An 18,722-nucleotide genomic window follows, 5' to 3' on the forward strand; every position below is an offset into this window, starting at 1 on the left:
ATGCAATATTATCTAAAACTCTCAATTATATTTCCTCTGCATACATAGATGGTTCAATCCAATAATTTTGACAGCATATTGATTGTTTATGTTGCCAAGAGCGTTGTGCAGTGAAACACAGATATGCTCCGTTACAGCCCTGCGTTATCTCAGATGAAACACAGCTATTGAGCAATCAACATCAAGGACTTGAAACTAAAGGTTTTATCATCTATATTACCAGTAATTTGAAAAACAACTCTGTTGTAATGAACGTTTTGTGAACAGGAAAGATTTCATGATTGCTTCATGGAATAAGCAAGGTTGAAAAGGAAGTTCTATATTTTAATGCATTCTACTGTGCGTGCACTTTCATATGTCTAAAATCTTTTATTTTTTTGCATGTCTGTGTAATTCTAGAAGATAAAAATCTGTCCACCATCAGCATTAAGCAGTTCAGTCATATTTGAATGCCATTATCAGCATATATCATTGTATCTTCACAGTCATCACAATGTTATTATCACATACAGATGTTTAACATTGATAACATCCAACATCACCTTTATTTTTCAAAGGCAAAATTTCAAACATGGGAGCAAAATGCATCCTTACTGCCATCAGTGTCGTGTCTCCTATATGATTGCAGTATTAAGTAAACAATAAAATGCTCTGAATAGTAAATGCTGAAATTTATGAAGACTTCTGACCAAAGATATTTAGGTGTGTCTTAAGAATGCTGAGAAAACTCAACAAACATACCTGCTTATATAAATCTGGATTTATAAGGCTCTTTTGAAAAATTACATAATCCGCCGTTCCACTGTAATAATAAACAAACAGGAAAAAAGCTCAGAATTTAAAACAGTTCCCAGTACAGTTCTGATGCAATCACCAGACCTTAAAAGTTATGCACATTGTAGGAATTAATAAACTCAAGCAAAGCAGTAAAGATTGACTCATTTGAATTTGAGAAAATAAAGCATACTTTAGAAAACAATGTCATCTGAATATACTGAAATTTACTGCTTGATGTTTAAATACAAAATTCAGACGTGAAATTCGTCTGATCAGCTTACTGTACAATACATATCCTTATTTCTTTCCGTTACGACCTGACTTCTATATAGTGTAAGCATTAAGAATTTAGCCTCCCTCCTTCCCCAGCACCACCTGTCTACATCAGCATAGGTGGGTTTCATTATTAAGGCCCTTTCACAGTGAGCGTGATGCAATAGCTGAGGCAAATCTTTGATAAACTGTTTTTCAAACTCAACATGAAAGAAATTCTTGTCCACATGCGAGGTGGCACTGACCACAATAATGAAAAAAAGACTTTAACTCTCATCCACTGCACAACAAACAACAGCAAATAAAGATAAAGTTTATTAGTAACCAAACTGTCATGCTTACTTGCAATGTCCTGACACATACATTTTTGTTGTTGCCATTATTGTTGTTGTTCATGCTTCTGTTGTTGTACACTCTTCCCTCATGTACACTTGCACACCTATCTTCAAGGTGATCATTTTATTGCACTGATTGACTATTAGCTGTAAACAGACCATGCCGTGCTAAACATAGAAGAAAACAGTAATCATAAACATAAAGAAACAAAGTTGCGCATTAATTTTCAACAAAACAATGCTACCAAAAATCCAGCCTATTATTTTATTACAGCTCGATAAAAAAAGCCCAAAGTCGCATATTATATCTGAACCTGGCAACTCTGTAAACAACTGAAACATATGGGTATATATACACAGGTTAAACAAGCTAGTGAGTAACTAAGATGGCGAAAACGCAAGAAAAAAAGCAAGCAAAGCAGTTTAAATTTAAACTTATTTCCTTTCTATAGCAAGTATTGTCACAGTCACCCGGTTGAGTGCCAACCCGACATGCTAGAGGGCACTCTACACATCACATCTGCCACTGAATTGAACTACATATCCCATCATGAACTGCACTCACACACCAGTTCCAGATATCCCCTTGATTACACACTTAGCTGAAGCTTCTCATAAATGATTACTGGGACTATATACACTATACACACGTATCCAGTGCTGAATCCATAGTGAGCATTACTAAGCATTTTCTTGTGTTGTCTTGCCATGTTTTCTGACCCATTGTTTGTTTACGGTAGTGATGGTGAAATGAAGCTTTCTGAACCAGTGAATCTTTCAACTGAATTAGATAAAAAAAAGGTTCGTTACTCGAAGCTTTCCAAATCAGAGCTTGATGAAGACCCCTGCTGGTTGAAGCATGTTGCAAGAATGTCACATGTTCACAACTGACCAACTCAATCATGTAGTAATACAACAATAGTAACATAAACAAATGAATCAATTACTGTAGTTCTTTTTACATTTAAGGAATGTTATATACCACTGATGACTGTAGTAAAATCCAAAGTAATCAAATATATTTACAATTATCATAATCCAACTTGATTCAAGCGGGATCGAACCAGTGATTCCTGCATGAGAGGCGAATGCTCTAAGCAGAGGCTATAGAATGAGGCTTTTGCAGTGCACTCACCAGCTGGCCTCTGTTATACACTATACAACAATATACTGTGGCATTCTTTTAAAATAGTTGTAGAAAATATGCTAGTAAGCTTTAGTATGTTTCAAAAGCTTTTTACTATAAATTACTTTTGTATTTTAGTTGAATTACTGGTGCATGGGGCCGGTGCAGTGTTTTGAAACAGTGGAAATGTTTGTAATCAACACCTAATCTCTTGCTATATATACTTTACTAACCCACAAGGGTGTTTACACCTTTGAATAAAAATTCGAAGCAGTCACGTGAGTATCATCTTTTTGATACATGCTTCGAAGCCTCAGTGCACAACTTCACATCACTAGTTTACGGTTTATGTTGTTTTGCTGCCTGCTTCGACCTCTTCACCTGTGACTTCGACTACTCTTTTGGTTTACCCTCATGCTAAATTTTACCCCTGTATTTAACGTGCCTGCCTGATGTTCTCAAAATAAATCTGCATTTGAATCTTCAATCTGTTGCTGCCCAAATCATTACAAGTATCATATTTTTTGCTATGGTCTGTTTCACCTTAACAGTAAGTGTTGTTTAAATTGCTGTACAAGAGTTTTCCATCATTGCACACGGCGCGCTAATGTTTATATAGGGAAATACATATTTAGGGGAGAAAATTAAGCCATTACACCTCACTTAGTCTTATAATACTTTTTTTAAAAAATATAAAATAATATTATACATACAATTTCGATTTAATTAAAATGTTGCAACAATACTTTTTGATGTCAGATATGGTCAAAACACACATTAGTAATAGGCTGAAATTTTCCACGTGGGAGGCAGTTTTGCTGAGGATTACTTAGCTATTACAATATACGCAATAATTTATTTTTAAATACCAGAAAGCACATGGACATACATATGAAAAGAAACAAAAGGAGGATCTCCTTGAGAAAGCAGATTAACGTGTAGGTTGTGTCTGTGTTTATACAGTATGAGTCGGAATATGAAGACGTATTGTGTGTAAAGGTCATGATTAAATCATGTGTTGATCAATAGCAACAGTGAAAAGGCTTTGGTGCAGTCATGACTCAGAAGACGACAATCTACCACAATATACTGTACCATGGGACAAAGGTTTAAACTCGCTTATCGCTGTAGTTTCCTAGGATCAAGCAACTTATGTTATAGGCAATAAAAATAAAATGTTCTTTACAGCACACACTGCACATGTAAGGATCGAATGTATCAATATAAAGTAACAGGTAAAGATGTCTATCTGCATGGTCAAAGAATCTGAGGGATGGTTTCAAAATGTGAATTATCTACAGTAATATTATAAACCCAAATCCTTCATATTACAACCCTTTTCGGTCACACTTTATTTTAAGGTACAATTCTTGGTATTAACAAATCATTAACTATTAACTAATTAAGACTTTTAGCTCAATAAACTACTAATTCACTGCTTATTAATAGTTAGTAAAGCAGTAGTTGTGTTTAGATACTGGGTAAGATTAGGGATGTAGAACAAGATCATACTTTAAAAACCGACAATATTTTAATAGCAAGCAGGTAATAAGCCAGTAGTTAATAGTGGGAATTGCAGTTATTAAATAGCGTTACGCTCTTTTTAAGCATGTAATATCTTGATTAATGTTAGCTTTTACATACACAGGCCAACAGGAACTTAAAAGTGATATTAAATGTTTGCAATGCCCATTAAGGCTGCAATAATCTGTTATAAAAACACAAATCCGATTGTTCAGCAGCCATTACATTTACTGCAGACAGTGCACAATAACCATCAATTTCCAATTTATAAATTAACAATAATCCAGAAGATTAAAGCTATAGTTCACCCAACAATGAAAATAACCTCATTATCTTGCTCAGGTGGTTTAAAAACTTTATGAATTTTCTTCTTCTGTTGAACACAAAAGAAGATTTTTTGAAGAATGTTGGTTGCTGACAGGTAGGAAAGTAGGAGAAAAATTACTATGGAAGTCAATGGGTGTCAGCTACAACTATTTTTCAAAGTATCTTGTATAAGAAGAGATATATATATAAAATTATTATTATTATTTGTTTATTTGGTCCTTCACGCATTATTGACTTCTATGCTGGGAAATAAAAATATACTTAATCTAGAAGTGAACTGCTGAATATTTAATTAAAATTTTACATTTGACATTTTTTTAACTCTCCCGGTTGCCAGATAAATTGAGGTTCACACATTCAGGGACAGTCTAGTAACTCTATAGACTATATTATAAACAAAAAAAATCATATTTTTAGGATAATGAATTATAAAACCATAAAAATATGACGACTTAAGCTTTATTCAAAAATCTTAACAGAAGCTTTGAATATAAACATGTCATAATGAAATTGAAATTCAGTACAGTCTTATATGAACAGCAATTATTATTAGATATTTCATATTTATATTCATGAAATATATAATAATATAAGAAAGAAAATCAGTAAAGGGTGAGTAAATAATGACAAATTAAATTTTTCGAGTGAACTATCGCTTTAAAAATGCTGTAAAAACTGTTTCATGGTAAATGTTACACAATGTCAGTCAAATCACAACGTAATAAATGTTTTTTTCCAAATACCCTTCCTTGTATGACTGTAAATGCGTTAATTTCTAAGACATTTGGGTTAAAATGATGCATCGCTAAGCAAACAGATGCAAAGGTTTCAATTGCAAAATATTTTCCATTATGAAACTTGGGAAGAACAAACATCCTTAAGCCAAACTAAATCCCCTTATTAATTCCAGTTTCTTCAAGCACGCATTTCTATATTTAACTGTTGAAAAAGACGAACTATACTTTTTAACTGAAGGCTCCAGTATGTACGGGCGATTCAGTAAACTTTACAATAAAGTCATTAAGACACATTATGTAATGCGGATCAGTATGCACAGTCAGATTTGTTAAACATTATACAAATCATTATGATGTTTGTTCATGGCGTACTAATCACAACAGTTCTTTAGTATCTGATATCTGGGTGAGCCATTCCAACAAATGGATTGCGATAATGAAGTATGTGAAGAAAAGGGTGATCTTTTATGGTAAATTTAACTTAATTTTCCTCTTTCTTCATACTTAGTGGCTCACATTGATCAGCTGGACCTGATCCAGATCATTGTTTTCAGGGCGCCTCTTTTTACAGGCATCATAAACATACACATGTTATCAGAGAACAGGGTGGAATCTCAGCAACATAAGTGTGATTCCCACAGATTAACATTAATTTAGCACCAGGAGTAATGCCCAAGATAAGAGTCATTATCTAAGTTGAAAATGTAGCTTTTGTTAGTTGATATAATAAATCTGAATAAATAAATGCCTGAATAAATCTGAATACCTGAAACTGAATGGATCTGATTTTGATTCTAACATTTATTATAAAACATACCAGCATCAATTTTCATTTTGTTTGTTAGTACTTATTTTTGAGATACTAATACAAGAACTTACTTATTAGCTACTTATTCTAATACCGTAGTACTTATAAAATGCTACTACTTACAGTGGGGAAAATAAGTATTGAACACATCATTTTTTTCTGGGAATAATATTTGTAAAGAAGCTGTTGACATGGAATTAAACCAGATTGTGGTAAAAACCCAAACAATACAAACATAAAACAAAAACAAAACAAAATTAGTTATGTGAAAACTAATGAAACGACACAAGAAGAAAGTTCTGAACCACTGAAATGTATTTAATACTTTAGGCTTTTTTGTAATGGCAGCGTAAAGATGCCTCTCATATAGAGAATGAAGTCACATCCATTGTTCAAGTGTCATTTTTTTCACAGAGTGTAAAATTGTTGAAGGTTCTGTGGGTCTCATCTTTCAAATCTGATCTTTATTTTGTATTTTCTATTGGATTTAAGTCAGGTAATTGGCTGGGCCATTCTACAGCTTGCTTTACATTTTCTGAAACCATTTGAGAGTTTCCTTGTCTGTGTTTTGGATCATTGTCCTGCTGAAATGTCCACCCTGGTTTCATCTTTATCATCCTGATAATGTAGATGTTGGACTGAAGCAGCTAATATTCATTTACAATGACAAAGGGCAGAGGATTGCTGAAGAACTACTAAGAGATTTCAGAACTACTAAGAGACTTTCTACACCTAGAATCGCAGTGAACGCCCAGACAGCAGCTGAAATCTCTTAGAAGTTCTTTAGCAACCCTCTGCTCATCTTCATTGTAAATGAATATTAGCTGCTTCTGTCCAACATCTACATTATCAGGATGATTAAAATGAATCTAGGGTGGACATTTCAGTAGGACAATGATCCAAAACACAGACAAGGAAACAAACTTTCAAATAATTTCAGAGAAAGAAAATCAAGTTGTAGTATATATATATATATATATATATATATATATATATATATATATATATATATATATATACACACACACACACACACACACAGTGTATCCGGAATGTACTCATAGTGCTCCACATTTTTTCTGTGGAGAGAGGAGAACTTTACAGAAGGACTACCTGTGCATGTTTTTCAGCAACAGGAACTGGAAGACAAGTCAGGATAGAGGGAAAGATGAATGCAGCAATGTACAGAGACATCCTGAATCAAAACCTCAGACTGGGGCGACAATGACCCAAGCAGGACAATGACCCAAAGCACACCATCAAAATATCAGTGAATGTCCTTGAGTGGCCCAGCCAGAGCCCAGAGCTAAATCCTATTGAACATCTCTGGAGAGATCCGAAAATGTCACTTCCCATCCGACCTGATAGAGCTTGAGAGGTACTGCAAAGAGGAATGGCCAAAAATTCCCAAAGACAGGTGTGCCAAGCTTGTGGCATCATATTCAAAAAGACTTGAGGCTGTAATTGCTGCCAAAGGTGCATCAACAAAGTATTGAACAAAGGCTGTGAATACTGATGTACATGTGATTTTTCAGTTTTTTTATTTTTAATAAATTTGAAATAATTTTAAAAAATCTTTTTTCACATTGTCATTATGGGCTATTGTGTGTAGAATTTTGAGGAAATAAATTAATTTAATCCATCATGGAATAAGTCTGTAACATAAAAAAATGTGGAAAAAGTCAGAGCTGGGATCGATCCGGTGATTCTCCGCAAGGGAGTCAGTTGCTCTAACCAGGAGGCTAAAGACCATGGCCTCTAGCATCTGTCGCTAGAGCACCTTTTCTGATTTAGAGGAGTGAGGTTTAACTGCACAGCACTTCACTAGCTGGCCTCTGTTACACTCACCCCCTAAAACACTCTCCCATCAGGGTCACAGCACTAATGTAATTCCGCTGCTCCTACACCACACAGCCCGCTCCTAGCTGGGATTGAATCGACGACTTTCTGCATGGGAGTCGTTTGCTTTAACAAGGAATCTAAAGACCATGGCCTCCAGCATATGTTGCTAGAGCACCTTTACAGGTTCAGAGGAGCGAGGTTTACCTGCACAACACTTCACTAGCTGGCCCCTGTTACACATGTTAATATTTTAGATCTATACATTACTCCAATTACTATTTCATGAATGATGCTTAATGATGTCAGCAATGAACTACTAGTGTTGTCAAGAATATTTAAATACTGACTGTACAAAACGGTGATAAAACACATGGGGGATTCCTGTTCTGAGAGTTGAAATCAAAGGTCTATGCACTGTATGTGCTGAACTCCACTGCATCTTCTGATAAATGTTCCCGCCCATAAGTTCTAACACGGGGAACACACCCTGGTCCTATCACAAACAGTTACTGATTCACTAAAACTGGTTTTGCAATAAGCCATGTAAAATAATATTCATGAAAGTGATAAAAACTGATACACACCTCCACATGCCCAGCCTAACTGACCACGCAACCGACCCTTTATAAACTCATGAAGCGTTCTCACCTATGTCTTAGTCAACCTAACATCATCCATTAATCCAGACATGGGACGTCTGGAGTTAATATTAGTTTTAATATGGATAACAGGTTGCTTTACCATTGAAGACAACAAAAACAGGTGAGATGCTTATAATTTAATCAGTAATTTGGCATTGTGTTGAACAGTAATGTGGATTTCAATCTTCTACTAAGAATCAAACTCAGCCAATTATCTGATGTACTGTATGTACTAGCTGAAGAATGTACATATTCTATTCCATTCTACTTCTATAATATGCAAATTCCTATTATATGCAAACGCATTCATAATATAAATATGAATCTATCTATACCAAGTATATGGTTCTTCCAGTACTGAATACAATAATAATTTGTGTAATTTAAGAAGAGCCGTATGTTTCTAAAAATGACTTACATTAGAAAATTTTGGAAATTTTAGGTTAAAACAGTTTAGCCGTTTCTCGATTCTATTCACAACTCTAACAATTCGCCAAAGCATAGTAGTTCCTTCTGTACACGTTTTATTTAAATGTAATTAAACATTTAACATCTAATTTAAAAAAGCAACTTTGATCTTACACTATGATAATTTGATCATTATGATGGAAACAGCCGATAAATGCCACAGCGATGACTGCTATCATGTAATTGAATTACTCCACTTTTATGTCTTTGGAGATAAGAAATTCTTGAATGATTTTGAAGCTATTCAAATCTTTTACAAGCAAATAAAAGTTTTTAAATTTGTATTTTTGTGTGTTTTTATAGACATGACGTGACAGAGAGAAATGCTGGTAAGTAAATAAAATATATTATAAGCACAATGACTATGTAGGGAATTCAAATTATTGCAAATTTTTCTGATTTTTTGTTGTTCTTTTTTTAATATTCAAGAATTTTTTTATATAAATAAATGACTACAATATAATTCTTGTATTTATCTTATTATCTTATCCTAAAAACTGCCCAAAAAGTCCATTTATACTAAAGAATATTGTGCAGAGACTTTGAACTGTTGCAAAAAAAAAGCTTTGTGCAGCACAAAATGTTCACACATGCATGCAATCAAGCAAGGACACATATGATTACCAAATTACATAGAAACTGATTGTAAATGGGTGGAGTACAGTAGGCCCCTATAAAGCATATCTAAGGTCCATGTCCATTACTAACACATTATAAACATAAAGAACAATTATGGCATGTAACACAGGATAATTATACCACTTGAAGCTTTTGTTCCTCCACTTGTTCCTCTTTTTTAAAAAACATATACACTTATTTAACATATTTTACATGCCAATTTGCACATAACAGCTGCACATATTACATTGTATATAGTAATATACCTGTACATACATTTGCATTCACTACCTACTTCTATTTTTAATTCTGTTGCACTGTAGAAACTCTGTCACGAATACAAATTCCTCGTATATGTGAACATAACAGCCAATAAAGCTCATTCTGACTCTGATTCATTTTAAGACTGCTTTTTAAGTTTATTCATAAATTAATTTCGAGAGGATCATTTACTTATGATAAACCACAGCTGGTCCTGCATTAGCAATGCAGGATTCACCAAACGGATGATTCCTAACTCATTATAAATAATCAGAGTTTCTTTTCTTAGTTATCTTCATCTTAAAGAATCCCCCCTTACAACCCTACCCCTCCCTCCTTTCCTTGACATGGCAGCATGATGGCCCAGTGGTTAGCACTGTTGCCTCACAGCAAGAATGTCATCAGTTCAAATTCTTACTTGGCCAGTAGACATTTCTGTGAGGAGTTTACATGTTCTCCCCGTGCTCATCTGGGTTTCTCGCAGGTTCTCCGGTCCCATCCCACAGTCCAAAAACATGTGTAATAGGTAAATTGACCAAACCAAATTGGCACTATTGATGAGCTCTTAATCAGCAATTCCTAATTGCCATTAGCCAAATAATAAGCAGGGGAGTTCTTGAGACCTACCTGAGCTCAAACTCCCCTCTTACAATGGGAGCCCCGGGCTCGAGGATCTTATGAGTTCAGGGCTCTCTCCCAGGACAGCATGCCAAACACGCTTTATAATCAATCATCATGTAATGTAAAATCAGAATTCTTAGTATAATCAATGTTAGACAACTAAAACATAAATGTCTCATGAAATAACTGTCTTTCAAACAGTGCTGGCCTCCTGCGACTTCAACGATAATGGCGACCCTTTCTGCAACTTCCAGCAAGACGCAACAGATAATGGTGACTGGACAAGACATTTTGGACCAACTCCAACCCAAGGCACTGGACCTAATGGAGACTATCCGGATGGAAGTGAGTATGAGTGCCAATCCAACAAATCACATGCAAAATGTTCATTCACTGTCCAAAGACACGCAGAATAATGTGTTTCAGGTAACCTATGTGAAAGTTTTTTTCTACTTTTCCATTCTCTCATTGATTGGTAAACCAAACAATTATCTCCCATAGCTGGGTTTTACATATACCATGAGGCTGACAACACTATAAATGGACAGAAAGTACGCCTTCTCGGCCCAACCATAACAAATGGACCTGCAGAGATCTGTGTACAATTCGTCTACTTCATGTATGGTGCTGATCATACTAACACTCTGACTGTGCTGGCCAAACGTCCTGGCTCTGAGGAACCACTGTGGCAAAAAATTGGTATACAGAGCCCGTCATGGCTTAGTGCTTCCATCACAATGCCCATACCAGCTGGACAGACTGCTCAGGTAAGTGCAGACCTTTAACTTTTTAAAAATTGAATACATACTGTATACTGTCATGACTCATGTTTGAGTACACTGCCTTCAAAGCTGTTAAAGTATCATGTTTAATGTTCCTGAAACCCCAGACAGACACAGATTCAAAAGTTTGTGATCATGATCATAAAAAACTTAGTGACTCCAGCAGTCAGCTTTAATGTCCTTTTTGGCTTCTAGATTGTGTTTCAAGCAATGCGTGGGATGTCTGCATCTTGTGATACTGCACTGGATAACATTGTGATCAGCGAGGGAGCCTGTGCTGGTACTTTATTCTACCTTTAATGCATTACAAAGATACACAATTCATATTAGAATGATTTTGTATATAATGTTGCAGTTGTTTTTATACAGGCTGTACTGCTGGGTGTGATTTTGATGAGGGTAACTCCTTCTGTGGCTGGACAAATGAGGTACCTAATGAGGCAATCTTTGGTTGGGAGCACTGGAATGGACCGACTGATACACCGGGCACTGGTCCTGATGATGACTTCTCCAAACCAGGATGTGAGTCCAGCATATCACCGTCCTTTGATCTAGATAATGATTTTAGTACTGCTTTTAGTATTCTTAACAGTCACTATATTATCAAACTGTTTTCAGTGGGGTCGTACCTGTTAATGGACTCCAGCTTTAGTATTGAAGGGGAATCTGCCCAGCTCTGGAGCCCTTCCACATCAATCTCTAGTTGCCTACAGTTGGACTTCCATTATTACATGTACGGCAGTGCTGCCAACATGGAGCTTAATGTCCATGCAGTTACAGCTGGTAAGATTCACAGGTCTTGGATTTATAGTTGTTCTTTGGTGTTGAGGTTAAAAGTCTGTAAGTTCAAAGGACAATCTCATGTTTTAGGTGGGGCACTTGGAGTCCCAATTTTCAGCCTCAAAGGAAACCAAGGTCAAAGCTGGAAACTCGCGAGTGTTCGCTACACTGGTACACCTGGTACAGTGCAGGTCAGTTATATTCTATTATTTGCAAATGATGTTTGAGCTTTGACAATGGCCAAAAAGATAATAAAGCACTTACATTTTTCATAAATGTTGTAAACAAGTTGCATGTTCACACTGTAATTCATGTTTCATTTCAGTTCGTAATTGTAGGCATTTATGGTGAAACAGACCAGACAGATATTGCAATTGATAGCGTCTGCATAACCACTTGTATAGGTAAGTCACAAAATCTAGATGCACTGGTTGTCATATAATACATCATTCAAAAAGAAAGCAGTGGTTTATTGATTGGTTTTATGTTTTATTTTAGTAACCCCAACAACACCTAAGCCATCCCCACCACAACCCACTACACCTAAACCAACAACACAGAGTCCATCAACTCCTAAGCCATCTACCCCCCAGCCCACTACACCAAAACCAACAACACAAAGTCCATCAACTCCAAAACCATCTACACCCCAGCCCACTACACCGAAACCAACAACACAAAGTCCATCAACTCCAAAACCATCTACACCCCAGCCCACTACACCGAAACCAACAACACAGAGTCCATCAACTCCAAAACCATCTACACCCCAGGCCACTACACCAAAACCAACAACACAAAGTCCATCAACTCCAAAACCATCTACACCCCAGCCCACTACACCGAAACCAACAACACAGAGTCCATCAACTCCAAAACCATCTACACCCCAGCCCACTACACCAAAACCAACAACACAGAGTCCATCAACTCCGAAACCATCTACACCTCAGCCCACTACACCGAAACCAACAACACAGAGTCCATCAACTCCGAAACCATCTACACCCCAGCCAACTACACCAAAACCAACAACACAGAGTCCATCAACTCCAAAACCATCTACACCTCAGCCTACTACACCTAAACCAACAACACAGAGTCCATCAACTCCAAAACCATCTACACCCCAGCCAACTACACCGAAACCAACAACACAGAGTCCATCAACTCCAAAACCTACCACGCCTAAACCAACTACTCCAAAGCCAACACCACCAGGTAAGTTTGTTACTATTTTGCATGAAAAAGTTTCTCAAATAATATCATGTATAGATAAACAGTCCTTGATGTCTTCCAACAGTGAACTGCCCTCCAGACTCAGAGTACATTGAGTGCGGCCCAGCCTGTATTCCTAGCTGTGCAGAACCTTCCACCAACTGCTCTGGTTCTTGCATCAGTGGCTGCTTCTGTAAACCAGGCTTTGTTTTCCGTGGCCGGCGTTGTGTTCCTATTGAGCAGTGTGGATGTCTGGATGATGACAACAATTACTTTGAGGTACAAGAGTTCTCATTCTTTTGATGCCGCACTTTAATCCAGTTCGGGGAACTCAGACTTCTAAACTTTACTTTGTATTTACTCTCAGCCTGGAGAGATCATATTTGGAAACGGCTGTTCAAAGTTGTGTCGCTGTGCCGGCAACTACACTTTCGACTGTGTGGACAATACCTGTGACCCTGTGACTGAAGAATGTCGGGAGGTTGGTGGAGTGCACGGCTGCTATCCTAAAGGTATTGTACAAAACCTTTAACTCTTAATATAAAGTATATTAACAGTCAAGTTTAAATGTATTATTTGACACAAAGGTATTTTTCATTCATAGGAACCTCTACCTGCATTGCCTCTGGTGACCCCCATTACACCACTTTTGACAAGCGAAACTACGACTTTATGGGAAATTGTTCTTACCTGATGTCTGAACGTTGTAACAGCACAGATGTGCCTTACTTCGCCGTATACACAGACAATGAGAATCGCTACAACAATCTTCATATCAGCTATGTAAAAGCAGTTCATGTTCATGCACTGGGAGTGAAAGTGTCTATTCTGAAAGGAGGAACTGTGCAGGTAAAAGAAAAAAACAAATTTGTGGTGTTATTATTAAGTAATTATTCACTTAATATAAGCAATTAAGCGTGGAACATTCAAATGAGCAACTGTCTATTTTTTCTCAGGTTAATGGTACCAATGTCAACATTCCTCTGAGTCCTGTCACAGGTGTAGATATTTTTATGTCTGGTAAGCACTACACTGTGGCCTTGAACTTTGGAGTAACTGTTCGTTACGATGGAAATCACCATATGGACATTAAAGTTATCAAGGAGTGAGTATGATTCTTAGACAAGTCTTTGAACTTTTCTGAACTGATTCACTTTTAAATGTCTCTATGCTTGTGATCATTCTACAGTTATGAGGACAAACTCTGTGGACTGTGTGGAGACTACAACGGAGACCCTCAGGATGACTTCCAGACCCCAACTGGGGAACTGGTCCAAAGCCCCAGTGACTTTGGTCACAGCTGGAACACAGACCCTGAGTAAGGCACTCTTCAACTAAATAAAATTTACATCTAAAATTATTATTCCTAGATGACTTGCCTTTAATTCTGTCTTTCAGCTGTAACAAGCCAGAGGTTGGCCCAAATCCAGGATGTACAGATGCTGAACAGGAGTTGTACGAAGGTCCTGCTTACTGTGGCATCATATTGGACAACAAAGGACCATTTGCTGTTTGCCATCCAAAAGTCAACCCTAATGTAAGACAAGAAGTTCATTTGTTTTAGTTCATGACTTTACCTACGCAACAGATTCTTACAGATCATAATCCCATATGTGTACAGGGTTACTTCCAAAACTGTTTGTTTGACGTGTGTGAACTGGATGGAGCTCATTCAGCATTGTGTGAAGCAATAGAGTCGTACGTCAATGAATGTCAGGACCGCGGCGTCACAATTGGACCCTGGAGAAACAGCACCTTCTGTCGTAAGTCTGAAATAATAAACATACATATTCTAATTTCACAAATTGTTTACATAAAATGAAATCACTAAATCATCACGTATTCTTCTTCTTCAGCTCTGAAATGCCCACCCAACAGCCATTTTGAATCATGCGCCCCAGTTTGCCAGCCTTCCTGTAAGCCAATTCCACCAAGTCAGTGCACTGGACCTTGTTCTGAAGGATGTGTTTGTGACCCGGGATACATCCTCAGTGCTGGCCAGTGCGTGAAAGAAAACACATGTGGTTGCAGCTATAATGGACATTATTATAAGGTAAAGAAAACATATGTTAGTCAGTGGTTTGTTGTGTGGTTAGTCACATGGTTTGTTAGTCAGTGAACTAATATTTGTCATCAAACTAACATTGTGTTTCCTCTCTACATGGATTTAGCCAGGTGAAGAGTTCTACACTAAAGACTGTGATCTGCTGTGTAAGTGTGATCCTCCATTTGTTACCTGTAATGCTGCTGACTGCCCACCAATGGAACAATGCGATGTACAGGGTGGCATAACTGGGTGCTACCCATTAGGTGAGAACTTTTATATTTTTGGTACAAATTATATAAAATATTACATTGCCCATTTTCAACTTTAACTCTTATCTTTATCTCTTATTCTCTAACCAGGATCTCAAGACTGTATCATCTCTGGTGATCCTCATTACAACACATTTGATGGCAAATTCTACAGCTACATGGGCACTTGCACATACACACTGGCTCGCACCTGTAAAAACAACACTGGTAAGTGATGGCCAAAACAAAGAAATAAAACAAATCACAATTTCTAATTAAAGCAGTTTGGTTATTATGTTGTTTGTTCACTTAAATAAACTTCTAAAGATTAAGAGATTAGATAATTATCTCCCTTTAAAAAAAACAACTCTCTCTGGTCTACAGGCCCATGGTTCTCCATAGAGGGCAAAAATGAAGAGCGAGGAGTCTCTGGGGTTTCTTACCTGAGGAAACTGTATGTGACTGTTGACGGTATCACTGTGACAATGATGAAAAACCAGAGAACTCTGGTCAGTATCCACAGCAGCTCTTATTAACCAATTGTCACCAATAAAATCCTAATTTTAAAGCAAAAAAAAATAAAAAATAAAAATTGCACAGACCTTCCTTCATATCAGAAGTAGTATTAGTCTTTAATCACTTCTCTTTTCCACACATACAGGTGAATGGACTCAGGGTGACTCTGCCTCACTCACCATCTCCGCTCATTTCTCTGTCTCTTGCTGGACAATATGTAATCCTTACAACTCCGTTCGGCCTAAAAGTGCAGTGGGATGGCAACCATTATGCCAAGATCTCCGTTCCCAGGTACTGAAACTTTGAAAACAGTCCCTTATATGCATCACTATAACCTGAAGCATTTGCCAAAAAACCCAAGACCCACAATTATTTTTAAGATTTATATGTCTTGAGTAAATCCTTCAAAAAGCATCTCTGGTGAATTGAATCTCTTTACATTAATCTCTTTCTTTTCTTTTCAGCTCCTACTATGACCAGATGTGTGGACTGTGTGGAGACTATGATGGAAATCCCAATAATGACTTTACCAAGCCAGATGGCACCCAAGTCGACAGCTCAAAACTGTTTGGTGACAGCTGGCAAACTAAGGAAGATGAGGACGCAACGTCAGTATCTTTTACTCTTCTTCATTTCATCAACAGTAAAGACAGAGCACTGATTGAAGATTAGGTTGACTTCATAATCTGGCAATGTTGTGCTTTTAGGTGCAAGCCTGACCCTGGACCTCAACCACCCTGTGATCCTGTGCTGGAGGGTGAGGTGTCAAAACCAGAGAACTGTGGGAAAATAACCGACACAAATGGACCATTTAGGTTAGATATACCAAATCTCCAAATACTTATTATATATAATGTTGAATTCCTCCTTCTAAAACGTATAAGCTTGGTTTTCAAGGTTTGAGTCTAACATTATAGAATTACTTACAGATGCTTATTCACTGAACTCTTTCTCTTATATTTGCTCCTCACAGAGACTGTATCAAGGTGGTGAACCCGTTGCCTTTCTTCCAGAGCTGTGTTTTTGATATGTGCCGTTATCAGGGATTGCAGCAGGTTCTTTGTGATCAGCTTCAGGCCTACACTGACGCCTGCCTGAGCGCAGGTGCACCTGTCCATCAGTGGAGGGAGCCAGACTTCTGCCGTGAGTCAAACCTGCCTATATTGAGTCACACTGCATATGGAGCTTAATGTTTTAAACAGATGACAAACTAGTAATGTGTGGCAAGTCTACTTTATGACAAAACACTTTTCAACTTTCATAAGCTAGGAATGTAAATAACTGAAGTGAACAGGTTAGAATAGCAAAGCTAAACTTAATTTTAGTTCCACCATCATTTAATGGCATTTCCTCTCATTTTTCCTACAGCTCTAGTATGTCCTCCAAATAGCCACTACTCCATATGTGTGAGCTCCTGCCCCGAGACCTGTCTGGGTATCAATGGACCACCAGGCTGCAGTGAAAAGTGTGTAGAGGGATGTGAATGTGACCCCGGCTTCATCCTCAGTGGCAACAAATGTGTTCCTGTTAAAGACTGTGGCTGTGTGGACTCTTCGGGATCCTACCATCCAGTGAGTTTAACACTGGGGCAGACCCTTGAGCCTCTTGCACTGTAGAAGACATTTTTAAAATGGTATAGGTCAAACTTTTGTTTAAACAATGAAACCATGATGAACTACATTCATTTCAATGTGGTGATGTGTAGGTGAACGAGAGCTGGTATCTGGAGGGCTGTAAGCAGAAGTGCACTTGTGAGGGAGGAGGATCGATTAAGTGTTATGACACCAGCTGTCTTCCTGATGAAAGCTGCCAACTTCAAGATGGAGACTATATCTGCAAACCAAGTGGTAGGTTATAGTACTAGTTATGCATGTTTTGAGACCATGCAGTGTAGTAGTTTGAAAATAGTTTACTTGTCATATCATAGACATACAGAGTACACAATACTAATTCAAAACCAACTCCAGAGTGTGTAAAATTACTTAACTATTCCACATTTTCTTTCAGATATGTGAATTTATCTATCTTTGTGCCTCAGAATTTTGTTTGATTATATATTACACAAATTCATAGGCATTCATGTCTTCCAACAGTGAACTGCCCTCCAGACTCAGAGTACATTGAGTGCGGCCCAGCCTGTATTCCTAGCTGTGCAGAACCTTACACCAACTGCTCTGGTTCCTGCATCAGCGGCTGCTTCTGTAAACCAGGCTTTGTTTTCCGTGGCCGGCGTTGTGTTCCTATTGAGCAGTGTGGATGTCTGGATGATGACAACAATTACTTTGAGGTACAAGAGTTCTCATTCTTTTGATGCCGCACTTTAATCCAGTTCTGTGAACTCAGACTTCTAAACTTTACTTTGTATTTACTCTCAGCCTGGAGAGATCATATTTGGAAACGGCTGTTCAAAGTTGTGTCGCTGTGCCGGCAACTACACTTTCGACTGTGTGGACAATACCTGTGACCCTGTGACTGAAGAATGTCGGGAGGTTGGTGGAGTGCACGGCTGCTATCCTAAAGGTATTGTACAAAACTCCCATGATCTACAAATACTATATCTGACAGAGGTGAGGGTAGCAATACTCAAAATTTAGCATGTCTGCATAAGAATCAAGAGCATTGGTGCATCTGCTACACAAGTTCGCTTTTGCCAGAAAATAACCCTATAACTATATTGGTCCACTGGCAAAACCAGTAATATAGAAGCTATGACAAACATTGAGCTACATGGAATTAATGTCGGTTCAATATTAAATATGAATATTTCAAATAA

The 18,722-nt window shown here is 37.4% G+C and overlaps 1 protein-coding gene across 3 annotated transcripts in view; it reads left to right on the forward strand.

Moving 5' to 3' along the window:
• Positions 1 to 8,417: 8,417 nt before the first annotated feature.
• zanl (zonadhesin, like) overlaps positions 8,418 to 18,722 on the forward strand; it is a 41,233-nt gene continuing 30,928 nt past the window's right edge. For 2 of the 3 annotated variants that reach the window (XM_056461392.1, XM_056461394.1), the window contains exons 1-29: positions 8,418 to 8,511; positions 9,162 to 9,187; positions 10,560 to 10,703; positions 10,860 to 11,125; positions 11,336 to 11,420; positions 11,510 to 11,662; positions 11,759 to 11,923; positions 12,011 to 12,111; positions 12,246 to 12,324; positions 12,419 to 13,141; positions 13,224 to 13,417; positions 13,506 to 13,650; positions 13,743 to 13,987; positions 14,095 to 14,243; positions 14,328 to 14,456; positions 14,537 to 14,675; positions 14,760 to 14,901; positions 14,995 to 15,191; positions 15,310 to 15,448; positions 15,545 to 15,661; positions 15,818 to 15,942; positions 16,095 to 16,240; positions 16,414 to 16,557; positions 16,657 to 16,764; positions 16,923 to 17,092; positions 17,318 to 17,520; positions 17,655 to 17,796; positions 18,043 to 18,236; positions 18,325 to 18,469. In XM_056461392.1, the coding sequence (XP_056317367.1) occupies positions 8,438 to 8,511; positions 9,162 to 9,187; positions 10,560 to 10,703; positions 10,860 to 11,125; positions 11,336 to 11,420; positions 11,510 to 11,662; positions 11,759 to 11,923; positions 12,011 to 12,111; positions 12,246 to 12,324; positions 12,419 to 13,141; positions 13,224 to 13,417; positions 13,506 to 13,650; positions 13,743 to 13,987; positions 14,095 to 14,243; positions 14,328 to 14,456; positions 14,537 to 14,675; positions 14,760 to 14,901; positions 14,995 to 15,191; positions 15,310 to 15,448; positions 15,545 to 15,661; positions 15,818 to 15,942; positions 16,095 to 16,240; positions 16,414 to 16,557; positions 16,657 to 16,764; positions 16,923 to 17,092; positions 17,318 to 17,520; positions 17,655 to 17,796; positions 18,043 to 18,236; positions 18,325 to 18,469 (4,789 nt within the window). In that variant the 5' untranslated portion in view covers positions 8,418 to 8,437. The remainder of the gene's footprint in view (positions 8,512 to 9,161; positions 9,188 to 10,559; positions 10,704 to 10,859; positions 11,126 to 11,335; positions 11,421 to 11,509; positions 11,663 to 11,758; positions 11,924 to 12,010; positions 12,112 to 12,245; positions 12,325 to 12,418; positions 13,142 to 13,223; positions 13,418 to 13,505; positions 13,651 to 13,742; positions 13,988 to 14,094; positions 14,244 to 14,327; positions 14,457 to 14,536; positions 14,676 to 14,759; positions 14,902 to 14,994; positions 15,192 to 15,309; positions 15,449 to 15,544; positions 15,662 to 15,817; positions 15,943 to 16,094; positions 16,241 to 16,413; positions 16,558 to 16,656; positions 16,765 to 16,922; positions 17,093 to 17,317; positions 17,521 to 17,654; positions 17,797 to 18,042; positions 18,237 to 18,324; positions 18,470 to 18,722) is intronic. The other variant, XM_056461393.1, reaches the window with a different exon arrangement.

Source organism: Danio aesculapii, chromosome 7 (assembly GCF_903798145.1).
Source record: "Danio aesculapii chromosome 7, fDanAes4.1, whole genome shotgun sequence".
Lineage (NCBI taxonomy): Eukaryota > Metazoa > Chordata > Actinopteri > Cypriniformes > Danionidae > Danio > Danio aesculapii.